Source organism: Trachypithecus francoisi, unplaced genomic scaffold (assembly GCF_009764315.1).
Source record: "Trachypithecus francoisi isolate TF-2019V2 unplaced genomic scaffold, Tfra_2.0 Lachesis_group5, whole genome shotgun sequence".
NCBI lineage: Eukaryota > Metazoa > Chordata > Mammalia > Primates > Cercopithecidae > Trachypithecus > Trachypithecus francoisi.
Window position 1 is genome coordinate 148,779,156 of NW_022681470.1, and position 17,957 is coordinate 148,797,112.

The window sequence follows — 17,957 nt, forward strand, 5'->3', positions numbered from 1 at the left end:
TTTCTTTCTTTTTTTTGTTTTTGAGAAGGAGTTTCGTTCTTGTTGCCCAGGCTGGAGTGCAATGGTGAGATCTCAGCTCACTGCAATCTCTGCCTCCCAGGTTCAAGCGATTCTCCTGACTCAGTCTCCTGAGTAGCTGGGATTACAGGTGCGCACCACTGTGCCTGGCTAATTTTTTTGTATTTTTAGTAGAAATGAGGTTTCACCGTGTTGGCCAGGCTGGTCTCAAACTCCTGACCTCAAGTGATCCACCCACCTTGGCTTCCCAAAGTGCTGGGATGGCAGATGTGAGCCACCATGCCTGGCCCTCCAACAGCATTTCTGAGGACAGAGAGGGAGGGCGGCACCCTCTGGAGGAGCAGCGGGGTCTGGGGCCCCAGGGACTGTGGGTCTTCATCCCGAGGTCTCTAAGCTGCTGCTGGGCCAGAGCGGAAGTGCGGCCCCATCGGGCTGGGCTGTGGTTTAGGGGACGCCCTCGGACTGGGGGGCAGGTGGGTGTGGAGGGTGGAGGGAAGATGGACAGTTCCCACCGCTTCATTCATGGATGGGCAGCTTGGCAAGGGGTGGGGGACCCAGCTGGCCCTGGGGGAGGAAACGCACACGTGGCACTCCAGGGATCCCGAGACGCGGGCATCGGTGTGTCGCTCAGCGTGACGCACACACGGCACTTTCGGGGCCCCTGGGGTGCAGGTGTCGGGCATGTTGGTCACTGTGCACCAGTTGAGGTGCCCTTGGGAGACCTGGCCCTGTGCCTTGTGGTAAGGGGGATCCACCCATGGTCGGTGCTCTCTGGACCCTGGACACTGAGCCTAGGCCAGTGGCACCCTGGTCCTTTCAGGGACAGGCTGGGCTCTGAGCAGGCAACGAGGCCGGGGAGGGAGGACTGGGTCTGGGCCCGAGCCTGGGGCCTCCCCTGTGATTGATTTTTGGGCTGCAGGGGGTATGAGGGTCAGAGCTGCAGCCCATGTGGCCAGGTGCCGCCGGCATGCCTGTGGTTTGCCAGGCTGGCCTCCTTCTCCCGCGTGAAGGTTTGCAGCAGCTGAGGATGCGGCTTCTCCCACAGCTGGCGGAGGGCCTGGCGGGCAGCAGAGCCATGAGCCCAGCGTGTTTTCCAGTTCATGCTGCGAATTACGCTTTTTTAAAATCTTACCTTATTTTGAGACGGAGTGTCACTCTGTTGCCCAGACTAGAGTGCAGTGGCACGATCTCCGCTCACTGCAGCCTCTGCCTCATGGGTTCAAGTGATTTCCCTACCTCAGCTTCCTGAGTAGCTGGGATTACAGGTGTGTGCTGCAACACGGGCTATTTATGTGTGTGTGTGTTTAGTAGAGACGAGGTTTCGCTACGTTGTCCAGGCTGGTCTCGAACTCCTGACCTCAAGTGATCCGCCTGCCTTGGCCTCCCAAAGTGCTGGGATCATAGGCGTGAGCCACCACACCCAGCCACACTTTTTACTTTTGAGATAATTGCAGATTTGTGGGTATAGTAAGAAGTGATACAATATGTGTTTGCCTCGGTGGTAAGATCTCGTAAAATGAGAGAACAGTGTTACCACCTGGATATTGATGTGGGCGTGAGCCACCTTCCCCATTGTGTGGCGGCAGGTGTGAGTGTGTTTGCAGGCGCAGGTGGGGGGGGGGTGCCCGTGCAGGCACAGGTGCCGTTGGGGTGTAGGGGGTGCGTGTGTGGGTTCCTGTGTGGGTGCAGGTGTGGATGCCTGTTAAGTTTTATTTTTCTGAGACAGGGTCTTGCTCTGTTACACAGGCTGGAGTGCAGTGGCGTGATCATAGCTCACTGCAGCCTCCAACTCCTGGGCTCAAGCAGTCCTCCCACCTCAGCCTCCTGGTTAGCTGGGATTACAGGTGCGTGTCACCACGCCTGGCTAATTTTTTTTTTTTTTTTTTTTTTGAGATGGAGTCTCGCTCTGTAGCCCAGTCTGGAGTACAGTGGCGTGATCTCGGCTCACTGCAAGCCCCGCCTCCCAGGTTCACACCATTCTCCTGCCTCAACCTCCCAAGTAGCTGAGACTACAGGCGCTTGCCACCACGCCTGGCTAATTTTTTTGTATTTTTAGTAGAGACGGGGTTTCACTGTGTTAGCCAGGATGGTCTCGATCTCCTGACCTCGTGATCCACCCGCCTCGGCCTCCCAAAGTGCTGAGATTACAGGCGTGAGCCACCGCACCTGGCCACCTGGCTAATTTTTAATTTTTTTGTAGAGATAAGGGGTTGCTATGTTACCCAGGCTGGTCTTGAACTCCTGGCCTCGAGCGATCCTCCCACCTTGACCTCCCAAAGTGCTGGGATTACAGGTGTGAGCTGTGTTCCTGGCTGTATTATTTTCAAAAAGAAGAAAACCTTAACTGTAAAAGGCCCCGTCTCTTCCCCCGCCCAGGGTGTGGAGTGGTCCCTGAGCCCTGTGTCCCCGACAAAGGAGGCCCACAGCCTCGGGGCTGGGAGGATGCCTGCAAAGGCCCCAGGCACCCTCTGTGGCTGTGACAAGGCCCTGCCGGCTCACCTCGGGCCAGGACGTCCACCTGGCTGGCCAGCTCCTGGGGAAGCTGTCAGTCGGCTCCTCCCTGCAGGCCTGGCCCCACCCCCTTAGCTCCCCAGGGAAGGGAGGGGATCAGCTGTCACCCTCCCAGCCCTGCCTGCCTGACCACTGTTTCACAAGGCAGCAGAGCCATGACACCCACCGCCTGGGACAGGGAGGCTCCGGGCCTCACCGGTGACCCACACAGCTCCCTGTGTAATTCTGATAACCTTGGCAGCAGACTTGAGAACTTTAGAAAATTTCAAGTAGAGAGGTGGAAAGCGTCGTATGATGTGGCTGTCCTGGGCGTCCTGAGACCCACTTCATCGGGGCCGGGGAGGTCAAAGCTGTGTTGCGGCGGGAAGGCACATCCCACTTACCCCAGAAGCTGAGGCACAAAAATCACTTGAACCTGGGAGGCGAAGGTTGCAGTGAGCTGAGACCACCTGGTGGGTCCAGGCGGCTGCCCCTGCTCTGTAGCCTCGCCCTGTGTGTCCTGCCCCAGGTCTCCCCACTGCCCTTCGGGGGTGTCCACCAGGCACTCACTGCAGCCCGGTGGCCGCCATGCTGGGCTCCTGTGAGTCCGCCTTGCAGACCCCGTGAGGCCTGGGCAGGGGTGTGGGAATGGCTTCTTCATGGGCTGTTGGTGCCTGGAGTTGGCTGTAGCCGGTGGGTGGGGGCTGCCCCTGAGGGCCCGGGGACTGTGAGCAGCTTGCTGGGGCCCAGCCGGGCTGCAGGGATGGAGGTGAGCAGCTGCCCTTCCTCAGCGAGGCCCAGCCCTTCCCGCTCCCTCAGCAGCTAGGTCAGGCTGCCGACCTCACTACCAGGGCGGCTTCCCCCATCACAAACAGGTGCCAGGCGCAAGCTGCTCCCCAGCACCCACAGCCGGAGGGCGAGTGCTGCCCCGGGGTGGAACGTGTGAAAGGGTGGTGTGGGAATGTGGCTGCATGGTGGGGCAGGGGCAGGTGGGGGCACCCGGAGGCCAGTGGCTGCAGAGAGCAGCACCGGCATGGGCGGGGGCAGTGCCCGACACTCGAGTCTCCCTCACCCGCCTCCCTTCCCTGGCCCCCTCCTCTGCTCTGCCGCTGCCCAGCTCTGTGAGGGGTGAAGCCGTCTCAGGCAGGCACCTTGGCCAGGAGCAGGGGAGCCTCATGGATGTCTTGACTGTGTCCCCTGCTGTTCCCCCACTGTCCCCCGATGTACCCCATTGTTCCTCCGCTGTACCCCATTGTTCCCCCGCTGTACCCCACTGTCCCCCGATGTACCCCATTGCTCCCCCGCTGTACCCCACTGTCCCCCGATGTACCCCATTGTTCCCCCGCTGTACCCCCGCTGTACCCCACTGTCCCCCCGCTGTACCCCATTGTTCCCCCACTGTCCCCCCGCTGTACCCCATTGTTCCCCCGCTGTACCCCACTGTCCCCCGATGTACCCCATTGTTCCCCCGCTGTCCTCCTGTCCCGCTGCTGTTCCCCATCCCCCTGCTGTCCCTCTGTCCCCCCGCTGTCCCCCGCTGCCCCCCCATTGTTCCCTGCTACCTCCCAGCCCCCCAATGTCCCTTACTGGGCTGACCCTGCCTTGGCTGCAGCCCTTCAGGCCTCACTTGCCCCAGTCTCCATGTTGAGGGACGAAGTGCTTTGTCTGCGGGGGTCAGGACCCGAGACGGCCTGCGGTGTCCTCCCCACCAGACGGTCCTGGCAGCCAAGTTGGGACCTGGCCAGGTGCCCGGAGCTTGCAGGGCTCTCTGCCCCATATTAGCTGAGCCTTGTGAAATCCGCCAGCCCCCCCACCCCCCTGGTCCTAGCAAGCCACGCTGCGCGCCTGCCAGGTAGAGGGTGACCACCCTGTCCTGAGCCTCTCTGGAGGCCAGTGGGTGGCGGTCACAGCTGCAGGTGGGGTCACAGCTGTGGGGGCGGCAGTCATGGCTGCAGGTGGCGGTCATGGTTATGATGTCACCGGAGGCCGCGAGGCTGCTCTGTCCCGTGACGCTCCTCGTGGCTGCGGCTCTGCGGTGTTCCTGGGACACCCGGGGCCTGCTCCTTGCCGTCTTCAGGTCCTGGGAAGGAGGGAGCACCTTGTCCCTGCTGGGAGGATCTCGGCTGAGGTAACGCGGCTTCGAGGGACCATGCGGCAGCCTCTGTGGGGGTCCGTCACACGGCCGTGCTCGCTCTCCGAGGACTTGCAGCCTCCTCCTCAGTCCTCCGTGTCTGCCTTTGCTGGCATGGGCCTTGAGATGCCTGCCGGCTGTGCCAGGCGACCAGAACCCAGGCCTGGGCGGAGTGCTCTGGGGTGTGCCAGGGTCCTCCTGTGGTCTCGGTTATGACTTTGCGGCCAGCGTCTTCTCAGGGTCTTTGCTTTGCCGTGGCGAACGTGGGCACAGCGTGGCCTGAGCTCCTGAGTCCGGCTCTGGGGTCACGTCAAGGCTTCACCTAGGGGCCTCCGTGTCCACATCAGAAAGTGCAGAGGTCAGCCGGGCACGGTGGCTCACGCCTGTAATCCCAGCACTTTGGGAGGCCGAGACGGGTGGATCACAAGGTCAGGAGATCAAGACCATCCTGGCGAACACGGTGAAACCCCGTCTCTACTAAAAAAATACAAAAAACTAGTCGGGCGAGGTGGTGGCGCCTGTAGTTGTAGTCCCAGCTACTCGGGAGGCTGAGGCAGGAAAATGGTGTAAACCCAGAAGGCGGAGCTTGCAGTAAGCTGAGATCCAGCCACTGCACTCCAGCCTGGGCAACAGAGCGAGACTCTGTCTCAAAAAAAAAAAAAAGAAAGTGCAGAGGTCACAACCCTGTTCAGCAAGAGGACGGCGGGAGAACTGGGACCCGTGGACACAGCTCCCCATCTGCAGACGTCTCGGGTCTGGGGGAGGAGCACAGAGGGGTGAAGGGGCTCCACAAGACAGGTGCTCAGGGACCCCCAGGCGGAGGGTCTGGGCAGTGGCCAGTTCAGAACATCAGGAGGCTGAGCTGTCGCTGCAGTGTGGGGTGAGACCCTGGGGCATCCAGCTGGGAAGACGGGGACCTTGGCAGGTTCAGGAGAGAGGAGCGGGAGGCGGCCGCAGTTACCCGGACTCGGGAGAGAGGGGCAGGAGGCGCAATAGTTACCCAGTTCCTCAGATTCTCCCGGATCTTGGTCCTGTTTGAGGTTCTGCCTTCCCAGCTGTTGTCCTGCCTGGGGCACCAGCGCCTTCATCTTTCTCTTTTACAATGACTCCTGGGAAGACCTGATTTCAGAAGGAAGCCACATCTCCCTCCGGAAGTCAGCGTGGAAAGTGCGGGTCCTCCCCGGCATGGGAACCGTGTGACCCCCCCCACCGCGCATCCCTCCAGTCACGGGACTCACGCCTAAAAGTAAAACCAGACGGGGGCGGCCGGGCGCGGTGGCTCAAGCCTGTAATCCCAGCACTTTGGGAGGCCGAGACGGGCGGATCACGAGGTCAGGAGATCGAGACCATCCTGGCTAACACGGTGAAACCCCGCCTCTACTAAAAATACAAAAAAAAAACTAGCCGGGCGAGGTGGCGGCGCCTGTAGTCCCAGCTACTCGGGAGGCTGAGGCAGGAGAATGGCGTAAACCTGGGAGATGGAGCTTGCAGTGAGCTGAGATCCGGCCACTGCACTCCAGTCCAGGCGACAGAGCGAGACTCCGCCTCAAAAAAAAAAAAAAAAAAAAAAAAACAGACGGGGGCACAGCTCTGGTGCCTGCTGGGCGTTTGGCTGGCCTGTGGCTCTGAGGCTGAGGGTGGGCTGTGTCACCAGGGCTGCATGGCAGAGGCGGCATTGGGGTGCTCTCAGGCCCCAAGACCCCGCCCAGTGCCCCCTGGGGTTTATCCTGGGGATGGGGCAGCTGGATGCCCCAGGGACGTGGTGTGGTCACAGCTGCTGCAAGAAACGGCGGTGGAGTCAATGGGGGAAGGGTCTGGAGGGCTCAGGACCATGGGGCCGGGAGCCAGCCCTTGGGGGCGTGGGCCCTGGACAGGACGGAGCCTGCAGGCAGGGCTGGGGGCTCATGGCTGCGGGAGAGCCTGGGGGTCAGGGTGGTGGGGGTTGTGAAATACGGCCGAGGACAGGGCGGGAGGCGATGGGGGGCCGGCAGTGCGTGGAAAGGCAGATGTGGGTCCTGAGGGGTTGCAGAGGGCAGGCGTTCTCAGGAGTGGGCACAGCCTGAGGTGTTGGGTTGTGGGAGGACATGGGGGTGGGCCCCAGGCCAGGTCACCCAGCCCGGCACCCACGCATCCCCTTTTGTCTCCGGATGGGCCTGTCCTGGGCAGTTCATAGTAGTGGGGTCACACGCTGTGTGGCCATCTGTGCCTGGCGTCTCACAGAGCGTGACGTCCTCAAGGTGCGTCCACGCTGTGGCCTGGGGCAGGACCTCGCTGCTGTTCACGGCTGGGTTGTGTTCTGGCACGTGGATGGGCCACGCCACATGCTGGTCCACTCGCCCATCCGTGGACACTGGGCTGCTTCCGCCGGCCGCTGTTGTGAGTGGTGCTGCCATGGGTGTGCATGGGCACGTTTCTGTGTGGTGTGGAATTGCGGGGTGGTGTGGTGACTCTGGCGTTAGCTTCTTGAGGAATCCCAGACTGCCAGGTTCCGGCTCCGCCTCCTGGTTCTGGGCCCTGACTCTTGGTTGGTTGTGCCTGTTGTCCGCATTGCTCTCCTTCCCCATCCCCTCCTGGTCCAGGTCTCCACACCCTGCCAGGTCCCCAAGGCGTGGACTCCAGGTCACGTGCCATGTGTGAAACCCTCCCCTTGAAGAACCCGGTCCCCTGAGCCTCCTGGGGTTGCCGCCTGGAAGGGGCGCCCACAGAGGTGGGGGGCTCAGAGACCGCAGGGAGGGAGGAGCTGCCAGGAGCATCGTGGTGGCCTGGGGGACTCTGACACAGGCGAGCTCAGGGCCCCTGCTGCTGGAGGGGTCCCTCAGCTATGGTGTACCCCAAGGACGGTCATGGGGTCGACCCAGAGCTGCCCAAGGTACCTCCTCCCCAAGCTTGTCCACTGTGGGTCCTGGGCCCCGCTGGCCGTTAGCTCAGGGCTGTGTGGCCTCAGAGCCGAGGAGCGTCCTGAGTGTGGAAAGGGTCAGCGTAGGTCTGGGTATGTGGCTGCCGTGAGATGGAACCTGCAGCGGGAAGGGGTGCTGACAGGAGCTGAGGGGAGTCCCCATAGGGGAGGGGCTGCTGAGCCCCAGGGCAGGGGCTGGGCCACCCACTAGCACTGGCGTGCCCCTGAGTGGGGACCCTGGCGTCAGCAGCTGCCTGGGGCCCAGCGGAGCTGTTGGTGGCCACCAGCCCACGGGGCCAGGGAGGGGTCCCAGGCTCTACCCGGATAACCTGTCTTCCAGAAGAACATACCGAGGCTTGGAGGAGTTTGGGTGTCTGAGGTTTATTCTACTCAGAAGGTGGAGCCAGGCTTTGATCCTGCCTGCCTGACCCAGAATCTTTGACAAGGATTGGCCAAGACCCCAGATCCCAGCGGGCCTGGCCCTTCCCCTAAAGGGCAGTTCTGGCAAGGGTGTCGCAGGTCCCTGCGGGCAGCTGGAAGGGCCGCCAAGGGTCCCAGCTCTGGTGGCCGTGGGTTGTGGAGTCCTGACCACAGGGAGCAGGTAGAGGCCGCAGACAGTCAGGACCACCTGGCAGGGTGGCCCCACTGTGCCTGACCACTTCCATCTGGTCTCTGGGACAGGAGTCCCAACCACCCGCCCAGCCCCTGTTCCCCCGCCACTGTCTCTGGAGCGCTGGGTAGAGGCGTACCTCTCCCCCACGGGATTGCACAAGTGCCTGCGTGTGGCTGTACGGCAATTACTGGAAGTCCCGGAGATTTCTTCACTCCAGGGCTTGGCCGGGAGTGGCCGCCGCCTCCCCTTCCTGCCGCCCTCGGCAGTGAGCACGCTGGGTGGACGCCTGCAGAGCTTTCCCTGCCACCACAGGCCATCCTTGGTCCCTGCACTCACCGGGTAGGGCCTGGTGGGGGCTCAGCCTGGCGGGCGTCTGGCCGTGTGCCAGAGGCCGTGGGGCACGTGGGAGCTGTCCCTGGCGTCTGGTGGTGTGGGGCTCGGCTCCGTAGCTCAGTAATGTTCTCAGTGGGGACACTGGTGTGTAATTAGCCTGAAACGAGGTCTGGGCGCTTTTCCAGCTCTACGTGGCCCCTGACCCCTCTCCTTGGGAGACCCCCCTGTAGAGCCCTGCTGCCTCTGAGCGACAGGGCTGGGTCCAGCGCCGCCTGGGCGCCCCTGGTTCAGAGGTGCCGGGCCTGGGTTGGACTCTCCCGCCGCAGTCTCAGACTGGCTGTTTGCAAAGCCAGGTGTGGGGGAGTCAGCCCGCAGCTCCACTGCGCACGGCTGGGGTGCCTGGTCCTATGGCTGCCCTGTGACTTGGGCAGCCCTGTCGGGCCCACCTTAATCGGTGTAGTTGGGGCTGGGGGCCGAGGAGGCCAGGAAAGACCCTGTGGACAGCACAGAGGGGTTGGGTGGCGCTGTGGTGTGGGGTGGGGATGAGTGGGGAGGGGAAGGAGCACCTTTTGGTTCTGGCCCAGGGGGTAGCAGGAGCTGCAGCCCAGGCTGGGGCAGGTCACGCCCGAGGGAGAGGAGGCCGGGGGAGCACCACTCTCCACGGACTCTCAGGACGTCCATGTCTCCCTCTGCAGATCATGATACCGCCGCCACCGCCGCCACCACGGAGCGAGAAGCCCAGATAGACACCCCGGCGGCCCCGGGTCCCCGAGCCCCGCTGCCTGCTGCCCGGCCGAGGACCCCACCCCGCCTGCCGCCCGATGCTTGCAGTGGGGCCCGCCATGGACAGGGATTACCCGCAGCATGAACCCCCGCCGGCGGGCAGCCTCCTGTACAGCCCGCCGCCCCTGCAGGTGAGCCCCTCCCCCAGCCCCGGCCCACCCGACAGGGTTAACAGGCGCCCCGCTCCCAGTGCCCAGGGTCGTGTGGTGCAGAACGCTGCCCCAGAGGACATGGTGCGACCTCTACCTGACCTTCCTGGCCCAGAGCCGGGCTCTACCCGCCCCCGTGGGCCCTGGAGAGGGTCCCCCATGGGGAGGCTACTCATGGCCCCAGCTTTTCAGGAAGCGTATTTGAGGCGATTCTGTCTCCTGCAGAGCTTCCAGTTCCTTTGCCGTCAGCTATAGTCGGGGGCTCGACTTCACTTGTAGGAACCTGTCAGTGAGGGAATTACTTAAACAGTGTATTTCTGGCCAAGCACGGTGGCTCATGCTTGTAATTCCAGCACTTTGGGAGGTGGAGGTGGGCAGATCACCTGAGGTCCCGAGTTCGAGACCAGCCTAGCCAACATAGCGAAACCTTGCTTCTACTAAAAATACCAAACTTAGCCAGGTGTGTTGCCAGATGCCTGTAATCCCAGCTACTCGGGATGCTGAGGCAGGAGAATCGCTTAAATCTAGGAGGCAGAGGCTGCAGTGAGTGGAGACTGCGCCACTGAACTCTAGCCTGGGCGACAAGAGTGAGACTCCATCTCAAAAAAATAAAAAGTAGGCTGGGCGTGGTGGCACACGCCTGTTATCCCAGCACTTTGAAAGGCCGAGGGGGGCAGATCACTTGAGGTCAGGAGTTTGAGACCAGCCTGGCCAACACAGTGAAACCCCATCTCTACTAAAAATACAAAAAATTAGCCTGGCGTGGTGGCAGGTGTCTGTAATCCCCGCTACTTGGGAGGCTGAGGCAGGAGAATCGCTTGAACCCGAGAGGCAGAGCCTGCAGTGAGCAGAGATCACGCCACTGCACTCCAGCTTGAGTGACAGAGCAAAACTCTGGCTCAAAAAAAAAACTTTTTTTTTTTTTACATTAAAAATATATATACGTGTGTGTGTGTATATATACATATATACACACATATATAAACATAGACACATATACGCACATATGTACACACACACGTGTGTGTGTGTGTATATTTTTTTTTAGTTTTATCTTTTTATTTTTTTGAGATGGAGTCTCGCTCTGTCACCCAGGCTGGAGTGCAGTGGCTGGATCTCAGTTCACTACAAGCTCCGCCTCCCGGGTTTACGCCCTTCTCCTGCCTCAGCCTCCTGAGTAGCTGGGACTGCAGGCGCCCGCCACCTCGCCCGGCTAGTTTTTTTGTATTTTTTAGTAGAGACGGGGTTTCACTGTGTTCGCCAGGATGGTCTCGATCTCCTGACCTCGTGATCCGTCCGTCTTGGCCTCCCAAAATGCTGGGATTTCAGGCTTGAGCCACCGCGCCCGGCCAGTTTTATCATTTTTAAGACAGGATCTCGCTCTGTCGCCCAGGCTGGAGTGCAGCAGTGCGATCTCTGCTCACTGCAGTCTCTGCCTCCCGGGCTCAAGTGATTCTCCTGCCTCAGCCTTCTGAGTAGCTGGGACCACAGGTATGCACCACCATGCCCGGCTAATTTTTAAAATTTTCTTGCAGAGATGAGGTTTTGCCATGTTGGCCAGGCTGTTCTCAAACTCCTGGGCTCAGTTGATCCGCCCACCTCAGCCTCCCAAAATGCTGGGATTACAGGTGTGAGCCACCGCGCCCGGCCCTGCCTGGGGATTTTCTACCTGGATACAGAGGGGCTGCCCTCTCCTGTCAAGCAGCAGGACCTGCTCCGGGACTCCAGAGTCTCCTGGGCACTCCCTAGCCCAACGCCCAGGTTGGCCTGTGGGGCGAACATCACAGACACCCCTCGGCAGTCCATCCTCAGACGGCTTTGGGCAGCCTTCTGCCATGTTCTGACCGTCCAGAGGGAGCTCCTAGCTGGGGCCAGGGTACCCCTCTTGTAGCAGGGTCTCTTTTGTGGCCCAGACCCCTCCTGTCCCCCTCACTAGTGCCTGAGCCCCTTGGGGTTGAGGCTGGATCCCCATAGCTGCCCCAGTGGAGCTCGAGTACTGGCCGTCGGGCAGCCTCCTTGGCCACCATAAAGTGGCTTGGCCAAGCCACATCCCGGCCAGAACAGCTCCATCCCCGAAACCCGCCAGGTGCTTGTTCCAACCCAGGAATTCTATCTCCGAAACACACCCCGGGGACTGATCCAGGAGGGAGGGGAAGACAGAGCGGCACTATTTATAGCGGCAGGAAACTGGAATCTCCCCAGAGGCTCCACAGTGGGGAAATAATTAAGCGAATTATGGGATGTGGAGACAGAGGAGCCGTCTTCGAGGATCCGAGGGGGAGCGGGAAGGTGTTAGCAGTGACAGTTGGGGCCTGTGGCAGAGCTCGACCCTGGCGGGGGTACTGGACAGCAGCCACAGGGCTCAGGCCGGGGCACACCCATGTGCACAACCGGCTTTGCCCCCCAACCCGCGTGTGAGGCTCATCCCACCCTCCCTGTTCCAGGTTCCATCACATTCAGATACAGCGTGGACACCACTGGGCAGGGTCAGCTGAGTTCGCACACACACGGCCCAGCCTCTTCCAGCACCAGAGTATTAAATTAGAAATAAAAATACACCAGCCAGCGCAATGGCTCATGCCTGAAATCCCAGCACTCTGGGAGGCCGAGGTGGGCAGATTGCTTGGGGTCAGGAGTTCGAGACTGGCCTGGCCAACATGGTGAAATCCCATCTCTACTAAAAATACAAAAATTAGCTGGGTGTGGTGGCTGGCACCTGTAATCCCAGCTACTCAGGAGGCTGAGATAGGAGAATCTCTTGAACTCAGGAGGCGAGGTTGCAGTGAGTTGTGATTGTGCCACTGCACTTCAGCCTGGGTGACAGAGTGAGACTCCATCTCAAAATAAGGAAAGGAAAGAAAATCCCCAGGCAGGCTGTGATTGGCTGGCCAGGGTCAGGTGACCTTCTCTGGACCAATTATGTGCTAGGGACTGCCCTCTAAAGGTGAAGCCGCACCCTCTGGCTGCCAGGGAAGGTCCCAGGGAAGGCTCTGATTGGCCTGCCATGCCCATGGCACCCCTGTGGGGTGGGACTAGGGTATCTGTGATTGGCAGCTCTCAGCAAAGCCACGGGCTGTGGGAGGAGGTTGGGATAGAGGCAGTCATGACTTACCCCCCATTCCAGCCCCTAGCCTGGCCTGGGCACAGGTGGAGCATGTTGGGTGAGCCGAGGACCCCTGGGTCCTCCCACCCTGGGACCCCACAGCCCCCTGCCCTACTCCTGCAGCTGCAGTTCCCTGGCTGTGGCCATGCCCAGCCTGGCCCAAGGCACCGTGTGTGCCTAAGACAGGGACTCCAGCTCATCTCAGGAGGCTGGGTTGGTCTGAAGTCAGAGTCCTGTTCCAGAATGTTCCGGATGTGCCACATGGCCTTGGGAAGTTCCTGTTTCTCTCCGGGGCTGGCTTTCTCTCTCCCCAAAAGGGCAGGAGGAGGGGAAGGATCAGGAGACCTGGGCTCTGGAGCCCCCGTGGCCGGTGGCCCTGCTTCCTGCAAGCCGCCTCCTCCGGACCTTCTCACTTGTGCAGGAGCTCAGGACGCCCAGGCTGCCAGCCTCTGTGCAGGGGAGGAGCTGTGGGCTTTCGCTGATAAATTCATTTTATGCAAAAGCTGGAGGAGCGCGACAGCAGTCACCCCGAGAGCTTTGCCTATCTCGGGCTCTCGGGGGTCCTGGAATCCCCCACCCAGCACCTGAGGGTACGGAAAGCGGCCCCTGGCCATCAGGGCTGGTTCCCAGACAGCATGAGGTGAATGAGAGGCCAGAGGTGGCCGAGCCCCAGGGAATTGCATCAGGGCCTCAGGGAGGAGCAGGGCTCACGTGGGCCTGGGAGAGGTCATTGGGGGACTCGGGGCAGCAGGCGAACCCCCCCCCCGCCCACTCTGGAAGCCACCATGGCCCATGGTCCTGCTGGGATAAGCAGGGTGATGCTCCCGGCCGGTGGCGTCTCCGTCATGACCACGGGGCGTCTGTGACGGCAGGGTCTCTCTGCTGCAGGTGGGGTTGGCCCTGTGCAGGTGGGAGCCCTGCTGAGGGGTGCCCATTCTGCAGGGCACGAGGTGTCCACAGCCCTGCCCCCAAAGCCACAGGTGCTGACCCTAGGCTTGCTGCCGCCCCTGGGCCTGCTGCCGCCCCATGTGCTCCCCATCCTCAGGTTTTGGGGCCTGCTGTGTGCCCCACGCTGCTCTCGTTCCCAAGGGCAGGCACAGTGAGCTTTTCCCAGAGAACCATGGGGTGGGGACATCAGCTCCTGGCGAGGGTGTTGGGTAAGCCTGGCCTGGAGTCAGACCCACCAGAGATTCGGCCAACCTGGAGCCACTTACGCCTCCACTGACCTCTGGCTGAGCCTCTAGGCCTCTGGTCACCATTTCCCAAAACAGGCTCCCGGCACCCCAACCCCATGCAAGTTCTAAGAAGTCAGGGCCCCGTCCCGCACTGCAGCCTGAGCTTCCCGGTCACACCAGCACGTGAGGGGCCTGGAGCTGGTGTGAGGCCCTCGCCTGCCCCAGGCCCTGCCCGAGGAGCCCCCTGTGCCCACCCTGCACTGCAGGCGGCAGGTGTACGTCTCCGTCATGCCAACAGTCCAATCCTCCACCTCCTAGAATGGGGCCTCCAAGCAGGGTCCTGGGGCTAGCAGCACCCCCAGGTCTTGTGTGAGATGCAGACTCCCAGGCTGCGGGCCTGGTGGTAGAGCGTGGCCTGTGTGGAGCCCTTCACGTGGGTGGTTCAGGGCCTTCAGACCATACCACAAGCCTTGGGTGGGCTCTGGTGCAGGTGGGGAAACTGAGGCATGGGGCGGTTAAATGACTCCCCAGGAGATTCAGCAGGGGCAGGACGGGACCCTGACTGCAGGGCCTCCCTAGCCCCTCGGGCTCTCACCCTTCCCAGAGGGCTCAGCCAGGCTGCACCACAGGTCCCTCTGCTTCCCACTCACTGATGCCCGCCGTCTCTTCCAGAGCGCCATGCTGCACTGCCCCTACTGGAACACCTTCTCACTGCCGCCGTACCCTGCCTTCTCCAGTGACAGCCGGTGAGTACTGAGGTCCTCCCCGCACAGCCCCCCAGGCCTGCTCACTTCTGAAGTCACAGTTACAAACGGAGTTCTGGGTGCAGGGCGCGAGGGCTCAAAGTCCTGTTGAGGGGTTGGGGGGTGGTGTGCACGTGGTCCTGGAAGGCTCCACCCCACGGGCCAGGTCCGGGCGGAGACCACTGTTTGTTGAACGCCGTTTTGTGATCCATGGCTTCCGTCTCCTCGAGAGCCCAGCTTGGTAGAGGGCGGGGAGGTGTGGGCTGGGGGCGCGGGGGCCTCCTGTGGAGGTGACACCAGGGTGGGAAGGGGTGAGAGGTTTTCTGGGGTGAAGGGAGCCAGAAGGGCCCTTTTCCCACAGAGGGCAACAGCGGGCTGGGTTTTGCAGGGGAGGTAGGAGTTGGCCAGGCGAGCAGGCTCCCAGGCTGTGCAGAGGGCTTGAGAGCAGGTGTAGCCAGAGCCTTGGGAGACTCCAGGAGATTGTGGAGCAGCTGTGTGTGGCCCGGGAATGGAGTGCATGTTTCTTTCCTGTTGGTGTTTGCAAACCTTTCTGTGCAGGAGGAGAGTGGCCCCCAGGCGGTCCCTGCCCCGGGGGCAGCTCTGCACAGGCCACTCAGACCCAAGCCCTCTGGCTCCCCACTAGGCAGAGACCTGGGCCTGCTGCCAGCCCTGCTGGAGAGAAGCCTCTGGAGGGAGAGCCCGGGGGAGCCTGGCGGGTGGGAAAGAGGCCCTGGGGGTGGCAGCCACCCCTCTCCCGGGCACAGGATCCCCGAGGGCCAGAGTAGAGAAGGGCAGAGAAGACTCCCTTCAGCAATGCCCAGTGCTCCCAGCCAGCCGCATTTTACTCCTGGAGTCTGGAGAGAGGTGCCCTTGGGTGGGGGGTCCCCAGGACCCTCTCCTTGCTGTGTCCTCTGCCATCCTCAGGGTGACAGAGGGCGGGGGCCCCGACCTGGGCCTTCCTGGGGGGACGGCGATCCTGGGTTTCTGCCCGTGGCTCTGTCCTTCGTGGCAGGAGTGAGGTGTGGGCCAAGGGGTCTGTGTGTGGGGGAGGGACGGCCAGGCGGGGGCCCTGAAACGCCAGAATGAACCCTTAGAATGAGTCCTGCTGATGGAACGGGGAGGGCGGGATGGTGGCCCTGGACACCCCCCCGCCCACCAGACAGCCGTTCCTGAGGAGCTAGGCCAGGCTGTGTCCCGTGGGGGTGGGAGGGGAGCTCCAGGCTTGACCACCAGACCCCTGGAGGCCCCTCCGTGTGTGCAGTGGAGCCGTGGGTTCTGCCGGGCCTGGGCACACTCCAGCGGGGCCTCAAGGGGCCTCTGGCTGCGGCCACGGGGGAGCAGTTGTGTTACTGAGGGAGTGGGTCCAGCACCCCCACACCCACTCTCACCTCCCCCATTTCCCTCCCCTTTCTCCCTCCAGCCCGTTCATGAGCTCCGCCTCCTTCCTCGGCAGCCAGCCCTGCCCAGACACCAGCTATGCCCCCGTGGCCACCGCCTCCAGCTTGCCACCAAAGACCTGCGACTTTGCTCAGGTAGGAGCCCCAGGAGCTCTCTGCTCTGTAGGGTGGAATCTGAGCCACCTCTCCAGCTGCCCTGCGACCTCTGACCTCTCACGCTCACATCCGCCTGGGACTCAGCGACCTCGGCTTTGCCCCCTAGTCACAGGGTTTAGGTGGGGCAGTGGGAGCCCAGAGATGTGGCTTGGTTTTGGGGAAGAGCCAGTGATTGTCCCTTTGTGTCAGCAGTGAGCCCCGCCTGGCCTTTGCGGTCCCTGTGAGCATCTGGGCAATGTCACAGAGGGAGGTGGGGGGATGGTGGTGCTGGGAGAGACCTTGGCAGCCGTCGCGCCGCCCCCATGGCCCTCCCTCTGGACGGGTCCAGACCCTCTGCACGCTGGAGTCCCAACCCCATAACAGCCACCTGAAAACAGAACTCACACACCAGAGGAAGAGAACCTTCAACCTCTTTCTCTCCAGGGTCACTGGGGGCTCCCAGCCTCCCACTGTGGCATCAGGCGGACCCCACCCCCATCCTCACAGCCTCCCCCAAGGGGTTCCCAGTGCCCCACCTTCCTCACGGCAACTCTGGAGCACCCAGTGCCACAGAGATCGGCTTCCCTGGGACGGTTCAGATACCGCAGCCTCTCGTGTGGGACCCAGGGCCAGGGCCTGCTGCTGGCATGGACCATGCCCAGGGCCTGCTGGGGAGCGAGGGTCACGTGGTGCTCACCTCCCCGCAGCCTCCGCTTCCCCCTGTGTAATGGGCATATGAGATCTGCTTGGGCCTCAGAGCTCGTGGGGGGATGGGCACAAGCCGGCCTGATCCGGAGAGAAGCTGTCAGGTGTGGCTGCAGCAGAATGGAGCCAGTTCAGGTCCCAGGGCTCACCCAGACCCAGGCCCTGCAAACATCTCGCTGGATGGACCCTGGGCCCACTTCTCCCCACTCAGGGCCGTAGCAGAGTGGGGCAAAGTGAGCCGGACCCTGGGTCTGTGCTGGGGCGACTTGAGTCTCTCACGTCCGCCACCCTGGAGTCTGCGAGGGGACCTTCCTGGGAAGTAGGGTCTTTTTGGATGTCATTGGGTAAGGATCAAGATGAGACGAGGTAGCCCTGAAATCCAGCACACGGGTCCTTGTGCTGGGACACACAGAGGACCCTCGTCCTGTGTGTCTGAGGAGTCTGAGACAGGAGAGACGGGAGCTGGTGCGACACCGGAGGCGGACTGGGGCGGGGTGGCCACAGGTCAGGGTCACCTGGATCCCCAGGGCTGGAAGAGGCAGGTCAGAGCTGGGGGAGGGAGCGAGGCCCTCAGACACCTTGATCTCCGACTCATGGGCTGTGGGACGGGGAGAGGGTGGATTCCTGCCCTGTAGCCCCCAGTGTGTGGCCTGGAAATTGGCCTACCAGCTGTGTTCGGGGTGGGGGTGCCCCTACTCATCTGGGAGCTGAGGTCAGCAGGGTGCACACGGGAGCTCTGTCCTCACCCGAAGGAGCCCTGGACCCCCGTGTGATCTGGTCCTGGCCAAGGCGTGGCGAGCTGCTGCCCCATGCCAGCCAGACACAGGAGGAAACTGAGGAAGGGAGGCGCCCGTCCAGGACCGGCGTCCATGCCGCATCCTTCAGAGGACACGGGAGGAGCCCGGGGTGTGTCTGATGGCAGCGGCCCCTTCCTCACTGCCACTGCCCTCCTACCAGCCCCTGCTCAGCCTGTCCTTGCCCCTCCCTCTTTTTCTCTTTCACCCCTTCTCTGCCTCTTTCTCTGTCTTCCTTCTGTCTCTCTCTTCTCTGTCTGTCCCTGTCCCTCTCCCCCTTGCTCCTAGTCTCTCTGTCTCCCTCTCTCAGTCTCTCTCTGCCTGTTTACCTCTGTCTCTGCTTCTCTCCCTCTCTGTTTCTGCCTCTCTCTCCGCCTCTCTCCCTCTACTTCTGTCTCCCTCTCTGCCTGTGTCTCTGTCTCCCTCTCTCTCTCTGCCTCTGACTCTCTGTCTCTCTGCCTCCCTCTCCACCTCTGTCTCTTTGTCTCCTTC

General features: G+C 62.0%; 1 protein-coding gene across 5 annotated transcripts in view; it reads left to right on the plus strand.

The window, feature by feature from the left end:
• SBNO2 (strawberry notch homolog 2) overlaps window positions 1-17,957 on the plus strand; it is a 70,698-nt gene that overhangs the window by 11,163 nt on the left and 41,578 nt on the right. For 4 of the 5 annotated variants that reach the window (XM_033198521.1, XM_033198523.1, XM_033198527.1 and 1 more), the window contains exons 2-4: window positions 9,177-9,395; window positions 14,364-14,437; window positions 15,855-15,966. In XM_033198521.1, the coding sequence (XP_033054412.1) occupies window positions 9,303-9,395; window positions 14,364-14,437; window positions 15,855-15,966 (279 nt within the window). In that variant the 5' untranslated portion in view covers window positions 9,177-9,302. Of the gene's footprint in view, window positions 1-8,364; window positions 8,488-9,176; window positions 9,396-14,363; window positions 14,438-15,854; window positions 15,967-17,957 lie in introns of those variants that run through there. The other variant, XM_033198522.1, reaches the window with a different exon arrangement.